The sequence below is a fragment of the Ambystoma mexicanum genome, chromosome 2p, assembly GCF_040938575.1.
Source record: "Ambystoma mexicanum isolate Mex_15411 chromosome 2p, UKY_AmexF1_1, whole genome shotgun sequence".
Taxonomy (NCBI): Eukaryota; Metazoa; Chordata; class Amphibia; order Caudata; family Ambystomatidae; genus Ambystoma; species Ambystoma mexicanum.
Window position 1 is genome coordinate 721,699,121 of NC_090923.1, and position 14,686 is coordinate 721,713,806.

General features: G+C 43.1%; 1 protein-coding gene across 8 annotated transcripts in view; it reads right to left on the reverse strand.

The window, feature by feature from the left end:
- Positions 1 to 14,686, reverse strand: part of RYR1 (ryanodine receptor 1) — a 946,449-nt gene that overhangs the window by 379,338 nt on the left and 552,425 nt on the right. For all 8 annotated transcript variants that reach the window (XM_069644325.1, XM_069644324.1, XM_069644319.1 and 5 more), the window contains 4 exons: positions 14,003 to 14,323; positions 13,367 to 13,607; positions 12,471 to 12,558; positions 639 to 731 (listed from right to left, as the gene is read on the reverse strand). In XM_069644325.1, the coding sequence (XP_069500426.1) occupies positions 639 to 731; positions 12,471 to 12,558; positions 13,367 to 13,607; positions 14,003 to 14,323 (743 nt within the window). The remainder of the gene's footprint in view (positions 1 to 638; positions 732 to 12,470; positions 12,559 to 13,366; positions 13,608 to 14,002; positions 14,324 to 14,686) is intronic.

A 14,686-nucleotide genomic window follows, 5' to 3' on the forward strand; every position in this document is an offset into this window, starting at 1 on the left:
TTGTCTAATATAAACACCCACATCAAATCAGTAAAAATCAAATCTTAGTTTGGTTGGAATTATTATTTTATCATATTGTACAACACTTTGAGGTCCTTCAGTACTCTGATCAACCTTACTAAAAGTAATCATTTATCACGCACATTTATCACTTGCAAAAAGGTCTTTGCAAGATGTACGAATGCAATCAGGCGTAAACCACATGTTAATTTCAAGGAGGTAAAATATCACCTCTTAAGAAGGCAATTATTTGGTTGAAAATTACCTGGGAGTATCTTTCAAATTGCCAACAGGAAATTAAATATCGGTTAGGAGAAGATTTGGGATTACTGGAAAGAAGGTTAAAAGGCATCCTAAATGAAAGTTGAGCCTAACTGAGAGGAATTCAAATATTAGACGTGCAGAGGCTAGGGATAACCAAGATATGGCACAATATGGGGGAAGTAACCAGAGGCTAGCTAAAGGAAATTAGCCATAAACAAGGGTTGGATTACCAAACTGCCTACTGGAGTTAAGAGACCTGGGAAATTAGTTATTAACAGGATGGTAGTAGGGGTTTCCCAAAGGGGATGTTAGAGATTATCGGAATAATCCAATGATTACCAAAGTGATCAGCACAAGTGAAAGTTAGACATTACCTTGGACATCTTGCTTTTACTGTCGGCCGTCAAGAACGACATGTTGTTGATTTCGTTCTGGACTACAAAGTTCTGTTCTTCCCGCTTGAAGTTCTGTCAGTGGAAAAAAAAATAATATAAGAGCTGAGAAGAATGTTTGTTGATTGGTTGTTGTAAAAGTTAATAAAAAATGTTTTAAAAAAATAATTAAAAAATAAGAGCTGAGAAGAAAAGGAATGAGGGTCAAAGTGGGGAAGAGTGCTCAATGGGAGAGTTGTTGATAAGATAAGTGATATGGAGATGTGAGATTTACAATGTATAGAGAATGGGTATAAGGGAACAAAAAGAAAATGAAAGAAAATAGGATTAAGAGTAGGTAATGGAGGTACACAAGACCAAGTAGACAGGGAGAAACAAGGAACAAAGGGAAGATTGAAAGGAGCGAAGGAAGGAGAAATAGAGAGCAACTTGGTTCTGGGTAATACAGAGAAAATGCTGACTGGGAAACTGAGAGAAAGCAAGATAAAAGCCTCAAATGAAACAGATTTGGGAATAGGAGTCACCCAACTCGTTGTCCCAAATGTGGGGACAGAGTGATCAGCCAGCAATCTATTCATCACATGTATCAAATACAAACATCACAGATGATGCAACAAATTTGCCCAGTGAAACTAATGTATCAAATGCAACTGATCCAAGTAAAACATCTACTTTAATTATTCCATCTAATGCACCTAAAATGTGTAATGCAACAAACACAGCAAATCCTTCCAATGGTGGTCTATTTAATAAAACGACAGCATTAGATGTAACTAATGAACAATGTACATAACTTTATTAACACTCTTTCTTATGGATACAGTCTTCTTCTTATACATTGTCAATCTCCAGTCAAACATCCCGGCACAACATGGTCTGGAACATCTAAGTGTAGCCACTAGAGAGCATTCAAATGACATTACTGCTGCTGAAACTGATATCTTGAGTAAAGATGGATAGCAACCATGGCCTTATTTGCTCATTTCCACCCAACTGTCCTACCTATACAGATCCACGGATTGACAGAACTAAAAAATGAGTAATTGTATCAGTTGCAAGGAACATGCCAGACAGAAGATAGAAGGTAAATCTACAGAAGAAGATGCTACCAATCGGACGGACTCGTACCATAGGTACATAACATGTCCTTCTAATGGATCGAATCTTCCTACAAATTCCTTCTCTCTTGAAATGCTCACAAAGCGGTATAACAAACAGGAGGCGGAAGAACATGTTGGTATCCTATAGCAGAAGGGCAGAATTGCTTAAACTGTGTTCCCCCCTGCCATAGTGCACAAACAGTAATCCTTGGCAAGTTAAAAAGCCCATACTTCAGCCAAAAAGATTTCGGAAATAAGAATAACTCGCCCAAAAGCCACAGTAGTCATTTGATGTTAAATCTAGTGCTCTTTGATCCCTTCTGGGACCTGCTTGTTTGCCAGTTTACAACAAATCTTAATGCACAGCAGTATTCAACCACCCAAAAAATGTTCTTCGAGTCAGCTTGCTCTTCTTTGGACCACCAAAATCTGACAAGTAGCGAGTCATGCACATGGTAATTCTTAGAACCTGGAGAGGTAGAAGCTGAGAGACACTTTTGGGTCCATGAGATGAAACCTCTGCTGTATCTTGCAAACATGGGTTGGAGAGAACAAATCAGTAGTTTGATCTTATGTGGCAGATATAATTCCAATACCATCTTTGTCAAAACAAGATCTTGCTTGCGGTGTGACATACCTTTACAAAAATGGGGAGACTCTAGGTCATGCTACACTTTTTCACTCCTATAAGTAGTCTCAAGAAGAATCGTTAATACTATTGTTATCATTGTTAAACCCGGAGTTACCATCCACTTACCAAAGGAGTTACAGAGGGACAAGGCTTTATCCAGATGAGTAGAAAAAAGTACTAAAGTAAGCCAAATCTAATTGTGGAATTAAAGACAATGATAAAGCCATAGTCTGTCGAGAGGCCTTAGTACTATATAATAGTTGCTAATTACTAAAAATCATAGACCTTATAGACGTAATTTTTGGTTCTTTCTCAAATCAAATTTCATTTTACTCTTTAGATTGGTATACAACAAAGCTTACATTGGAAGATCGGCAAACAAAATCATAAACGCATACAATGCATTCTGGCTATCAAGATTAGAAACAACTAAAGATGACCTCTGATCACTACCCATTATCTTCTTAAACAGAATTGTCTGCACTGCCGTGAATAGGATTTCCCACAGTAACTTCTAACACTCCAGCTTGTAGCTTGATTATTATCTCTATGGTGAGTACGTTTATAAGACACAAATGCATCTGCTCAAAATTAACTTAGGTTAAATTTCAATGCCAGATTTAAATCTCAGGATGTCAATGGGATTAGGTGGGAACAAATCGACAACGTTTTTTCTAAACTGGTCAGAATGAAGAAGATACACCTCTGTGTGTCTCTTCTCCTAAATTAATGAATACCACAGTTCTCGCATTACCAACTGGAAACAATCCCCACAAGACTTGCATAACCTGCTTTCATGGATTGCTTGAATTAACCCAAAAAAGTCCTCAGAAAGATCACAATCAAGGAATCTCATCATTTCAAAAGCCATGCTTAAAGTCTCAGGCTTCTCATATATGGTCTTCGACTTGACACAGTAAGTCACACATCTACAGCAATCTCCATCCAGAGTGGATAATCATGCCAAAGAGCTCGAAGCTCCACATTCTTTCTCCTAGTCCAGAGTGACAAAGACCATGCCCAACCTATACTGATGCGGCTGTCACTGAACCAAAGCCTTAGTGGCATGGAGTGTAGGGATACACAATTAGCAATCTATAACCTCTGCATTTTCCAAGGCTCCTTAAGAGGAATACATTTTATAATTGCCTTGAAGCAAAGAGATTCACTTGGGGAAGCTAAATTCCTAAAATAAGGCATCTGTCACATGAAGGTGCATTTCTCATTGGTGGAATGTTGCTGCCTGTTTGCACGGATCTTATCCTTTCCAGCCAGTTTGGCTTCAGAGAATGGCATCAATCTGGACTTCCCAGAACCATGTTGTCAAGACCTCTCTTCACAAAGTGAGGGAGCCCACATGACCACCCTTGTTTAATCAAGGCATGGTAGTGGTTTAGTCTGTTTGGTTATGTACGTGGTTCTGACAAATGCGCACCACATGCTGACAGTCACGCATCCGTCACAAATGTCTTGATGAACCAGGTGTGGACTAGAATCCAAACTCCTAGAGAAGGTGTACCCTTGGATTGGGCCAACTGAGTCATTGTTGCTCACTTGGAAAATGCACCAGGGTATGAGGCACAGGTACCACAAAAAAATAAAAAGGTGAAAACAATTGATAATGGGCCACTGTAATAAATGGAACTCTCCTGAAGTGGAAGAGGTAGGCTTTTGTTTACCTGAGGGAGACTTTAAGGGTGTGTATTGGTGGGTGCTTCATCCATAGATATATCACACTGATCTCATCCACAACTGCCAGGGCAGGCTTAAGCCTACCTCCTTTTTCGGGCATGAGCAACTATTTTAGGCATTAGCCTTATCCAGTTTCCTGCAATTACAGTTGGCCTACAGCATGGTTCCAGAGTAGATCTCGTATCTCCATAATCAGGATACTGTCCTGTAGGGAAGTAGGGAAAGGTAGCAGAAAGGCGAACTTAAAAGACCCTCAATCCGGTAGGGTAGCAGTCACGTGTTTGACTTGCAGCGGTACAGAAACAACACTAATAGCTTGTAAAGAACACACATGTCTAGACTCAAACATGAGTGAAGCTTTACTTATCAGCCACATGCATCTTGATCGATCTTGTAATTCTGATTGATCATCCCTGAGAAGTGCCAGTGTTACAAATGATTGTATACTGTGCTTTTAATCTTTTGTGGAGTGGAGGAAGACATGGGGTGGCTGTTGGGTGCACAGGCCCAGAAAGTAAAGGTGAGTGTAAGGGTGGAAAAAGGTGAGGATGCGGAGTTCCATGAAAGACAGCAACCACCTCCTGAGGCAAGACACTTGAATTTTGTGGGGACCTTGGGATGTGTTCCATTATCAAAGTTGGCAGAAGTCTCTCAGTTTTAGGACTGGTGACAGGCTCCTGTGAGCCCTTGGCTTTACCACGGGTAGCAGTGCGGGGACCGGTCAAAGACACCTAGGCCTGGTAGTTGTAAGATCAGACTGATCCCTACCATATTCGGCTACTCCTGTGAAGGAGTTGCCACACTGGGGGTGCCCTAAACACCATGGGATTACTTACTTTATCTCAAAATGCCATGACGCCCTTCAAGTGTACCAGAGGTGCAGCATGGAAGATCGCTTCCGAGTAGTAGAGCCTCTTCCTCATGACATGGTGGGGCAGAGATTCATAGGTCACGCACGCGTCCCAGCAGTGATCGGGCCGAATCCCTCGAAAACAAAGAAAGTGTGGGTCCTGCACTGAGAAGTAGCATGCACATGATGTACAAACTGCAAATCCTACCTTGTTGCCTGGCACAAACCAGGGGAATGGAAGACAGAAGCCCAGCAAGGATTGTGTGGAAAAAGAAAGAATGTGTGGAACACCATTGAGCTGCCAGCCCTGTCTATGCGTAAAAAGGGACTGACGGGTGTTGCCGGTGGATGGAGTTACCATGCATCAAGGCACATTTTGAGGAAAGGCTATGTACTAAGCAAAACTGGACTTGTGTGATCCTGATAGTACGGCTAACCATAAGAATGGATTAAAGTGAACGTGATGTTGGAATGCACAGGTCATGTAGTTCTGGGAGCCCTCACTTTTGATAGTTCGTTTAGAAATGTGCTGGCGAACTGGTGTCAGGTCCAGATTGGTTGAGGTTAATGTGTGTACCCGGGTTAAATGGGCGGCTGGGAGGAGGGGCTAGGTTTGTGAATTAGTGCTGGGCATTTTAGATTTCAGGTCTACGGAGTGTTTCTACTTTTTTCCCTGCAGATCTCAATGGCGGGTCCATGAGTATCTGGTAGCAGACTAAGGGGTAAACCTAGGCGTGATGTGTGTGTGTTGACTATGTTTTCCTTACCTATGGGTAATGGGCCACTCTGCTAGCTGGGCAAGCATAGCAATATGTATGAACATTGTAAAAACGGATATTATTCTTTATCAGTGGAGTTCATACCTATAGTCATGTTAGTACTTTAATGAAACTTGCATGCTGTGTCGATTTTCAGGTTTCCCACTTTGAGACAGAAGAATTTAGCAGTCTTTACTATTGAACAACAGAATACAGTGTATCATACATATGCGAAGGAGCGACAAGTAATTTATCGAAGGTACTCCTATTCCTCTAGGGATTCTTCCACTAGGGTCCACTATGGATACTCAGATTTACTATTGATTCACTTAAATAAGGGGCCCTTGTGTCGCCAAATTAGGCTGGGGATTGGAAATATTGAGTTGTATCTATGGGATGTGCATATTTCTTCAATAAATAGACCTAAGGGACTGTTAATGTGATAAGCACACTCAACAGGGAGAGCTTTAATCAGTTATTGTGAATTTGCTGGTTTGCATTCTGGTCTCTACTAGCGCCCACGCACCTGAAAGTGTTTGAATAATTGTTATAACATTCACCTACTTTGCCCTACCCCTTAATAATGGACCACCACAGGGTTTCTTGAGCTAGACAATGCTTATTATTATAAATTTTTTTCTGATATTGCCTATGCTTGATGATGAGGCAATCAGTTGATAAACCCTTAAAAATGTCATTATTTCTTTTTAGTTCAATCTTGGCTCTAGAAGAAGAGATAGTTATCTCGAAACGCATCAGCCTTTCAGTTTGAACCTCACACATGAGTTGATGATACCTTTTCATACAATCTGTTGACCTTTTGTATTTGGTTTTTGCATTTAAGAAGCACATGATAAACAATTAGTTGTACACATTAAATGACTGTTTTTTACCAAATGAATGTCTATAATGTTGTTTACATCTTCAATTGTCATTTAAAAAGACTAAACTAATACATATATTTGGTGAACTGTCTTATGACGGATTAGTAATAGTGTGCAGGGGATGGGAGGGTTCCACATTTTTGGATCCTCTTTTTGTCCTTACGTAGGCGGGTCAGTGGACCTGTGCCAGGCCCACTTTTCCTCACCCCGCACCTTGAACACTAAAAATTATCAAAGCTTTATTTTCAAATCCTTTTTTGTTGAAAAACTGTTGGAGTACATCTGCAATTGCTTTTCACAACATGAGTATCTGGTAGCAGACTGAGGGGTAAACCTAGGCGTTATGTGTGTGTGTTGACTATGTTTTTCTTCCCTGTGGGTAATGTGCCACTGTGCTAGCTGGGCAAGCACAGCAATATGTCTGTCTGTGGTGAGTCACTGTGCAGTGCTGTTGTGGACTGTGTATGTCTCACTGGCATGAGCACGCAGAACAGCTTGGTCCCTCCTTTCTGTATGCACAATCGCTAGTAGCGCAGCCATAGCACAATTATGTCCTTGGGCGGGCTGTTTGCACAAACACCTTTCGAGGTTTGTGGATGGGCAGTTAAGGAGCCTCTCTTGTGCCTAAACTGGATTCCACAAACCTCTGCAGTATCAGGGCTAGGTCTGGCTATTGAGGGCTCCAATGATGACCTGTTGAATGGCTAGACAAGGCCTACTTTTATCCAGGATTTGGACTGGAAGCACACCCATGTCCACTAATGGTAAGGTTCTGCAACATTCAAACTGATAGTGACAATCCAATCATGGATACCACTGGCCACAACCTCTGCCAAGCAACAGAAATTCAGACATCTGGCTGTGGACTGGGAGCAGACAGCTCCAGCCACCACATCTGGGCTCACAGCCAGACCACCACTTAACGCGCGAAAGCATCAGCTTTCCCCAGCAACGGGCATTCCATGTAAGACAAGTCGACCCTGAGAGGGCAGAAAGAAGACCAAAGAACAATATGGCCTAAGGACAGGTAGAAATCCTGTGGTACTACCATCTTAAAAGTGCTTGCCACTCTTAGTAGCCACCTGACCATAAAGACAACCAAATGCCAGATTGGTCAAGGATCAGTGACCTACCTTGCACTTGAGGTTGGTGGGGGCAAGATTCAGTCTCTACCTAGTAAGGTTCAGGTGGTACAAGACTGGGAGAATCCTAAAACCCATACCCCAGTGAGAGCCCTTCTGGGCCTCAATGGGTATTACAGGAATGTCATGGCATACTATTACCCCATAGCAGCCTGTTTGACTGCTCGCACCACTCCTAAGAACCATAAAAAGTTATCTTGGTCTGAAGAGTGTCAGAAGGCCTTTCAGGGCTTACATGATTTATTGTGCTAGGCTGCTGTTCCCAGGCACCCGACTGAGACCCTTTATATTGCAGGCAGATGTCCATGACACTGGAATAGGAGCAGTCCCCTCACAGCTAGATGATAAAGGCAGGGAGCACCACATGTGTCATCAGTCACCAGTATAAGGACAGAGAATTGAGGTGGGCTACTATGTAAAGATTTTTTGCCATTATGTGAGTCCTTGGGAAGCTGAGACTCTACCTCTCTGGGACTCACTTCACCATTCAGGCTAACCATAAGCCTTTAAAGTGGATGATGAACACGACGGTTGCAAATCTTAAATTGCTCAGGCCCATAAGTCTTCAATGCTTTGACTTCACTGTTGAGCGTAGGCCAGTTCCCTGACATAGCAATGCTGGTAGTCTTTCCAAGATGTATAACCAATAGGAACAAGAAATCCATCCAACAGTGAATTAGATCCCCTTGTCCCTAGTCTGGAGGGAGCGAGTCTTAGGAAGATGTTTCCCCTTCGTAGACATCTATGGAACCCCGCAACCTTTTGCTGTTGTTTTGTACCTGTCCTGACTTTCGTAGGCAAGTGAAGCCTTTATACTTTGTATACTTCACTTACCTTGCTTAGCTCATCTGTTTTGGGGGGAACTGATCAGTTCCTATTTTTATTTTATTTTATTGTTTAAAGTGTGGACCTTGCTTGAGAGCAGCAGAGCGCTGTACAGATTGTGGGTAGCCATCATTGGGCTGGCATCTTTTAACAATAGCACAGTACTGTGAGTTGAAGTGCATCAGTATGTGCATCCATTGGAATTAGTCATTGGTCAGGTGTTGTTGAAAAAGCGATGTATTGAAAGATTTGTGAAATTGGAGAATTGTGTGGCCATTCCGAGCAAACAACAGGATCGAGTTCCAGAGGGTGGATGTGTGACAAGAGAAGGACTGTTTTCGGACGAGTTAGGATTCAAGCCGATTGGTCGATTTGCTGTGCAAGGAGCGTGTGCCACTAGGTTCGTGGAGCTTACCCCCCAGATACGTTGGTGTGCTACTCGTGACTGCTTTGTAGATGATACATGCAGTCTTGAACAATATTTTGATCTGCAGGGGAAACCCTCATATTTGCATGCAATGGAAATGATTGAGTAAAATTTCTGTGCATCTGTAACAAGACGTGCTGCAGCGTGGTTCACTGCTATTAGGGGAGTCAAGTGAGCAGCTGGGAGCCCCGTCAAAAGGACATTTTCCCAATCAATGTGCAAGACCACAAGGGCTTGCACTATGTTCCGGAAGTCCTGCAGCTTGATGAAGGCTTTGATTTTGTGAAGGGTGGAGATTAGGAGGCAGGCTGTTTGGTGAAGCCTGAGCATTTTGCTGAGTCCGAGAGTTGTGGATCAAATCCTTCTAGGCGAAAATCATTGAGCCATTGTTGGACGAGTTGTTGTTTAGCAGGCATACTGATGAGGAAGGATTTCGTCTTGGATGGGTTTAATTTGAGATGACATCCAGTACTGGGTGGGGGCTATGTAATCACAGAGACGAGTGATAGGTTTGCCCTATTTATTCTCAAGTAAAGTATCATCCATGTATTGGTGCATGGCTATATTGGGATCTTTGAGGAGAGTGCCCAGAGGTTAAAAGGATTGGTGAGAGGATGGAGTCTTGGAGGACCTGAAGTCGCTTAGAATGCAAAAATGGTACCTGCTTCCTTCCAATGCAAAGCTCAAATTATCAGTTTAAGCATATTCATACTAATGAGGGGACTTGAACCTGCAACCTTGTAATTGGTAAACCCATGCTCTAAACCCTGGGCCATTGGTCTCTATAGCTATCAGTGCAAAGGCACTCTTTCCACCTTCGAGAAATTCCTTTTTTCTTTTATGCAGCACACATTACCTTTCAGTGAGATGCAGTAAGGATACTTATGCACCGCATGCGATTCTAAGCAGATTAACAAGCATCAGAAACTTTGTGTCCTTTTAACTGTGTTTTTGGTAACTGTGTGGTTACTTGCATGATGTGTCCAAGACAGGCTGTTGGCAGGGGATATTTTCCAACTGTGTCTATTTCTATTCTCCTGTGCACTTTTGCATTTTAATGTATTATGCCTTCAGCGAATCCCAGCGAAGTGCTGCTCCTTTGTTGATCTCCAGACACCTTTATTGGTGCATCGACCCTTGCAACAGTCATAACAATCTTTTTCGAACTCTGCTTGAGGATCATTCCCTTGGAAGCCTTCGGAAGTGTCCCAGAACTATCCTGTGAGCTGACCAGCTTCCTCATGGGCTATCTTACAGCATCGGTCGCTGTCTTGAGTTCAGACTTTGCAGACCCTTCACTTATGAAGCAAGAGGCCTTCCTCTGCAGCTGCTGCTCTTCAGCCTCGAAGGACGAGCTTCTTTGTTTCAGACACAAGGTTCGAATTCCATCATTTGTTTGCGGTGGGTATCGCTGATCTCCGTCTGAATGGTGACCTGGGTCTTCTGAAGTCATCGACAATGTGGTGTTCCTTTCTTCATTGTATCAGTGTCATCCAGCTGTTCAGTGCCAGGAACCATCTCGCCAGAGGGTGGACCCACAGAGTAGCCAGACCTAAATCCCAAAACCCAAAGTGTCTTCTGCACCAGTGACCCCCTCCAATGGAACCAAGACACAGAGCACGGGGCCCAGTGATATCAGGAGCCTCTGAAGTGGTCCCTGAGTTAATCGGAGTACAGGTGCTGAGTAAACATACCCATGCCTAACGCCCACTCACATCTCCACATGGTTTAACAAGCAAACAGTTCTTGCCCTACCTCTGGCTTCCCTGACCTTACTTGGTGGAGTTCTTATTAAGGATCGTCCCGTGGGTTGCTTTATAGAAGTTCTGTTAAGAACTTTACTTTGTTCTTAAACTTAAAAACACTACAGTGCATGTTGTCTTTGCCAACACTTGTTCAGCTTACTTTAAAGAGTTCTATCTTACTGCAAAGAGTTCTATAGTGACTTGTGATGCTAAGGGCACAAGGCCTGATCTCTTCTAGCCAGGGAAGGAGTTTTAAAGCGTACAACCTTACAATTATAAAGTTGTGCAATGTGTTTTAACTCCTTTCTTCTTACATAATACTTCTCTTAATTGGTTATAACTTACCTTGTTCTTCCCTGACTTACGTTGCTACACTGGATTGTTAAATTGATGATCTTACTGTGTTTAAAAGTAATGTGTTGGCACTCTGTAACTAGAGCACCCCAATAGTGAATATGTATAATAGTAGTGAATGTTTAGTGATTTACTTACCTGTTGTTTTTAATTGATCATAGTTGTCCAAGGACTAAATAATTGTATTTATGTATATCCTGTCTAAAATGTGTTATTTAGAGTGCTCAGTGTGTGCTTAACTGAACCCTTTAACACTCTCACGCAGTCCCAAGTCTAAGCCTGACTGCTCAATCACGCTACCTTGATAAAGGTTGGCTAGACATTAGCGTCTTTCCCTGTTCACCAAAACAGGGTGGCCTCTCAGAAAACCCCTCTTAACACTTACCATTGGAGAGGCTGGCCTTTCATTTTTGGTGACTCCCTGTTCTACCATTAGGCTAGATATGATATGATAGGTTATTTATGACGTGATTAATACCCAGAGGTTTCTAAGCGCAGACCCGGGGATCGAACTGTTGGTGCTCTGTGTCGTCTTGCTTCCTGAGCTATCCTCCTGAGACAATGATTACACAGCCCACCTCCCCCTCACCAGAGGGTGGTGCAGAAATCTCCCTAGCAGAGTTAATCCATTAAATGTAACTAATAAAACTATCACAGCTACATAATACACCTAACCCAATCAATACAATCAAAGCAAAAAGACAAAAAAGGCTGCCAATGTATCTACTTCATCGAATGAAATTTTGTATCTAGCATCTAATAACAGGAAGAAAACAAATGCATCCAAAGCACCTAGTGTATTGAACATTAACAGGCAATTACACAGCATAATGCAGCTAATGCATGTAACAATCACACTAAGCCACTCAACATCAGAAAAGTCTGATGCAACTCATAAAACAAAGGGAACTAATGCAAGTAAGGCATCTCACATGATAAATGCATTTAATGCAACTCACTAGGAGATTGTTGGCTCTTCAGCTTGTGAGGTCTCTGGATCTTTAGCACACTTTTTCTCGCTCTTTTGTTCACAAGGTCTCTGCCTCTTAAACCTCTGCTTGTAAGACTATGAGGTATCTCTCTTTTAACCCCAGGAAGTGGCCAGCTAACCAAAGGTACCTCGTTCGTTATCCCATGCGAATACAAGCCTAAGAGGGCACGAAATATCAGAACTCTGATCGGCACAAAATACACTGCACAACAGAGCCATTATTAAATGATTAAGTAAAACAATGACTCGATTCATGGACTATCCCTCAAGGAAGAAAGATGATGCCAGTATCACCCAAAATATATTCCAGAAGCCAGGGGTGCATCAGTGTCCCTTCAGCTGACATGCAACCTTGAGTCCAGAATTCCTTTACTTCCTCCCCAGTCACCCGTACCTTTCACAAAATTAGACTTACGTGAGATTTGGACCAGAAGATGAAGACCTCTCCCACCATCCGAAAGAGCTCCTCTGCATCCAGATCTGGAGCTCTCAACCAGGTTGCCCTGAGGAGTCAAACACAACCATCAGAACAGAACATGGTATGTGTCACTGATACACAGTAATGAAACAAGGTTCAGCAATGCAGCTGTGAGGGTGAAGAGGGTTTGTAAAGCATGAGAAGGCTGTAAAAGCAATTAGCCTGATGGCTTGTGTAATGTGTCACCCTACCTACTTCGGCAGTGGAGGAAGAATCTACTTCTTTGCGCTTGAAATGCATTGAGAGACAGACATTGGCGTCCAGATTTGAAGTGAAAATTGTCTTTCAAATGAATAAGCCATCCAATACTTGGAATGTAGGAACCAATTTGGGCAACGGAAGCTGCCACCACTATATTGGACTTGCATATCTCTAAGACACTGCATAAGCAAAAATGAAATAATTCCAGCCCCATCCCTAAGAAAGACAGTTATGTAGTTTGCAAAGTCATTCACTGGAGCTGTCTTCTTTGGGAGGACATCCTATGTCTCGTCGGAGGTAATCACTGAGGTCCCACCACACTGCTAAGGGCAAAACCACCACTTCATTCATCCCCACAAGGAGGATGTTATATTCTTCAGACATAGTATAGATTATTGATCGGAGGCAAAAGTGTCTGTCTAATATTTTGGAGGTAGGATCAAGATCTCGGATTCCTTTAGGCCAACAATCCCATGAACAGCTGTGGGTGGTGAAGCACATGTTTCTACAGGTTTAGAGGTCTTTCTTAAATTAAAAGGTAGGAATGTGGCAAAATAGGTCTGCAGCCCTTCAAGTATGTGTCTGCTGGGACATGATGGTCAGTAGATGGTACTATTAGTATAGAAACTCACCTGTTGTTGTCCACGTAGCGGATAAGCAATGGGTAAAGGGCATACAGGTCCCGGCAGAGGACAGCAAATTCATCACGAATGATGGTCTCTGAGTCCTCAGACTCTGACTTGGCCTCCAGACGCAGCTGCTCCTCCTCAGCCACCACCTTCCCAGCCCGCTTCTTCAACTTCTCCATGGTGGGGATGAAGTGGGACCTCAGTAGTTCTGGCTTGGCTTTGCTCACAATGGGCTGTGCAAAAACTGCGAGTAAGCAGAGAAGTTGGAGCATAAGGTAAGATTCACAGAACGGTGGCTAAACTTTAAAATGGGAAACTATGGTGAGTGTGACTGGAGGGTTCAGTGAGATGTAGTAACATTTCACTAGAGGGATTGCGATGGAGGGCTCAAGCTCTAGTAACATTTCATATGACTGTGGCATTCAGATAACTCTAGTAACATCTGACATGGTGGAAGAGAAGGGAAGCATGTCTTTGCATCTCAGAAAGATGTAGTAACATAATGTACTGAGGACAAATAAAGTGGAACTGTTGCGTGGGAGGTGCATAATGGCCCACCATGGCCTACAGGGTCTGCAGACATTGATGTTATTTGTGATACATAGTGCAAGTGTTGTGACCCTCCTGTTACGCTCATACCTGCAAGGCGCTTCATCCAGGAGGCCTCGTCGATGCCCAAGTTGTTGACTACGATCTTCAGGATGTTGCCCAGCAGCGCATTGAGGTGCTCAGAGGTGACAGTAGTGCAGCATGGGCTGGAGTCATCAGGCACATTCTCTGGACCCCTCTCCCACCATCGGGGTAGGTAATTGCACAGCATGGGCAATGTCACCTCGATCACGTGGGGCATCTCAGTGTAGCGAGCCCCAGATTCTGCCAGACTGCCGATCTCTTTCATTAGGCTGTCAAGGTCTGGGATATCAGGGCACATTTCCTCAACATGATCGGGCAACCCCAGGACTACAAGGAAGAGAGGGAGAGAGAGAAAGAGAGAGAGCGTACTTAATGAGAGGCTGCAAGACAACAAAATCTTTAGAATATAGGGCATGAATACAAGCTTAGAACACCCAAGGGCAAGGAGATTCTTTCAGTAACTAACCACACGACAGATCATGGCACCCACGGGCAGGGATCCTGTTTCAGTAACACGCCATGGCACATGCTCAAGCACAGAACTATCAGGGAACAGTGTGCTTTTCTAAGTAATAAGCTGCACCACCAAATAGAAGAAATTATGTCCGGGATAGTGGCTTTCTTTCAGTAGGCGGGCACTTGACAGAGCAGTGGAGGCCTTCGCAGCATCAAACTTCTCATTGCGTTCTG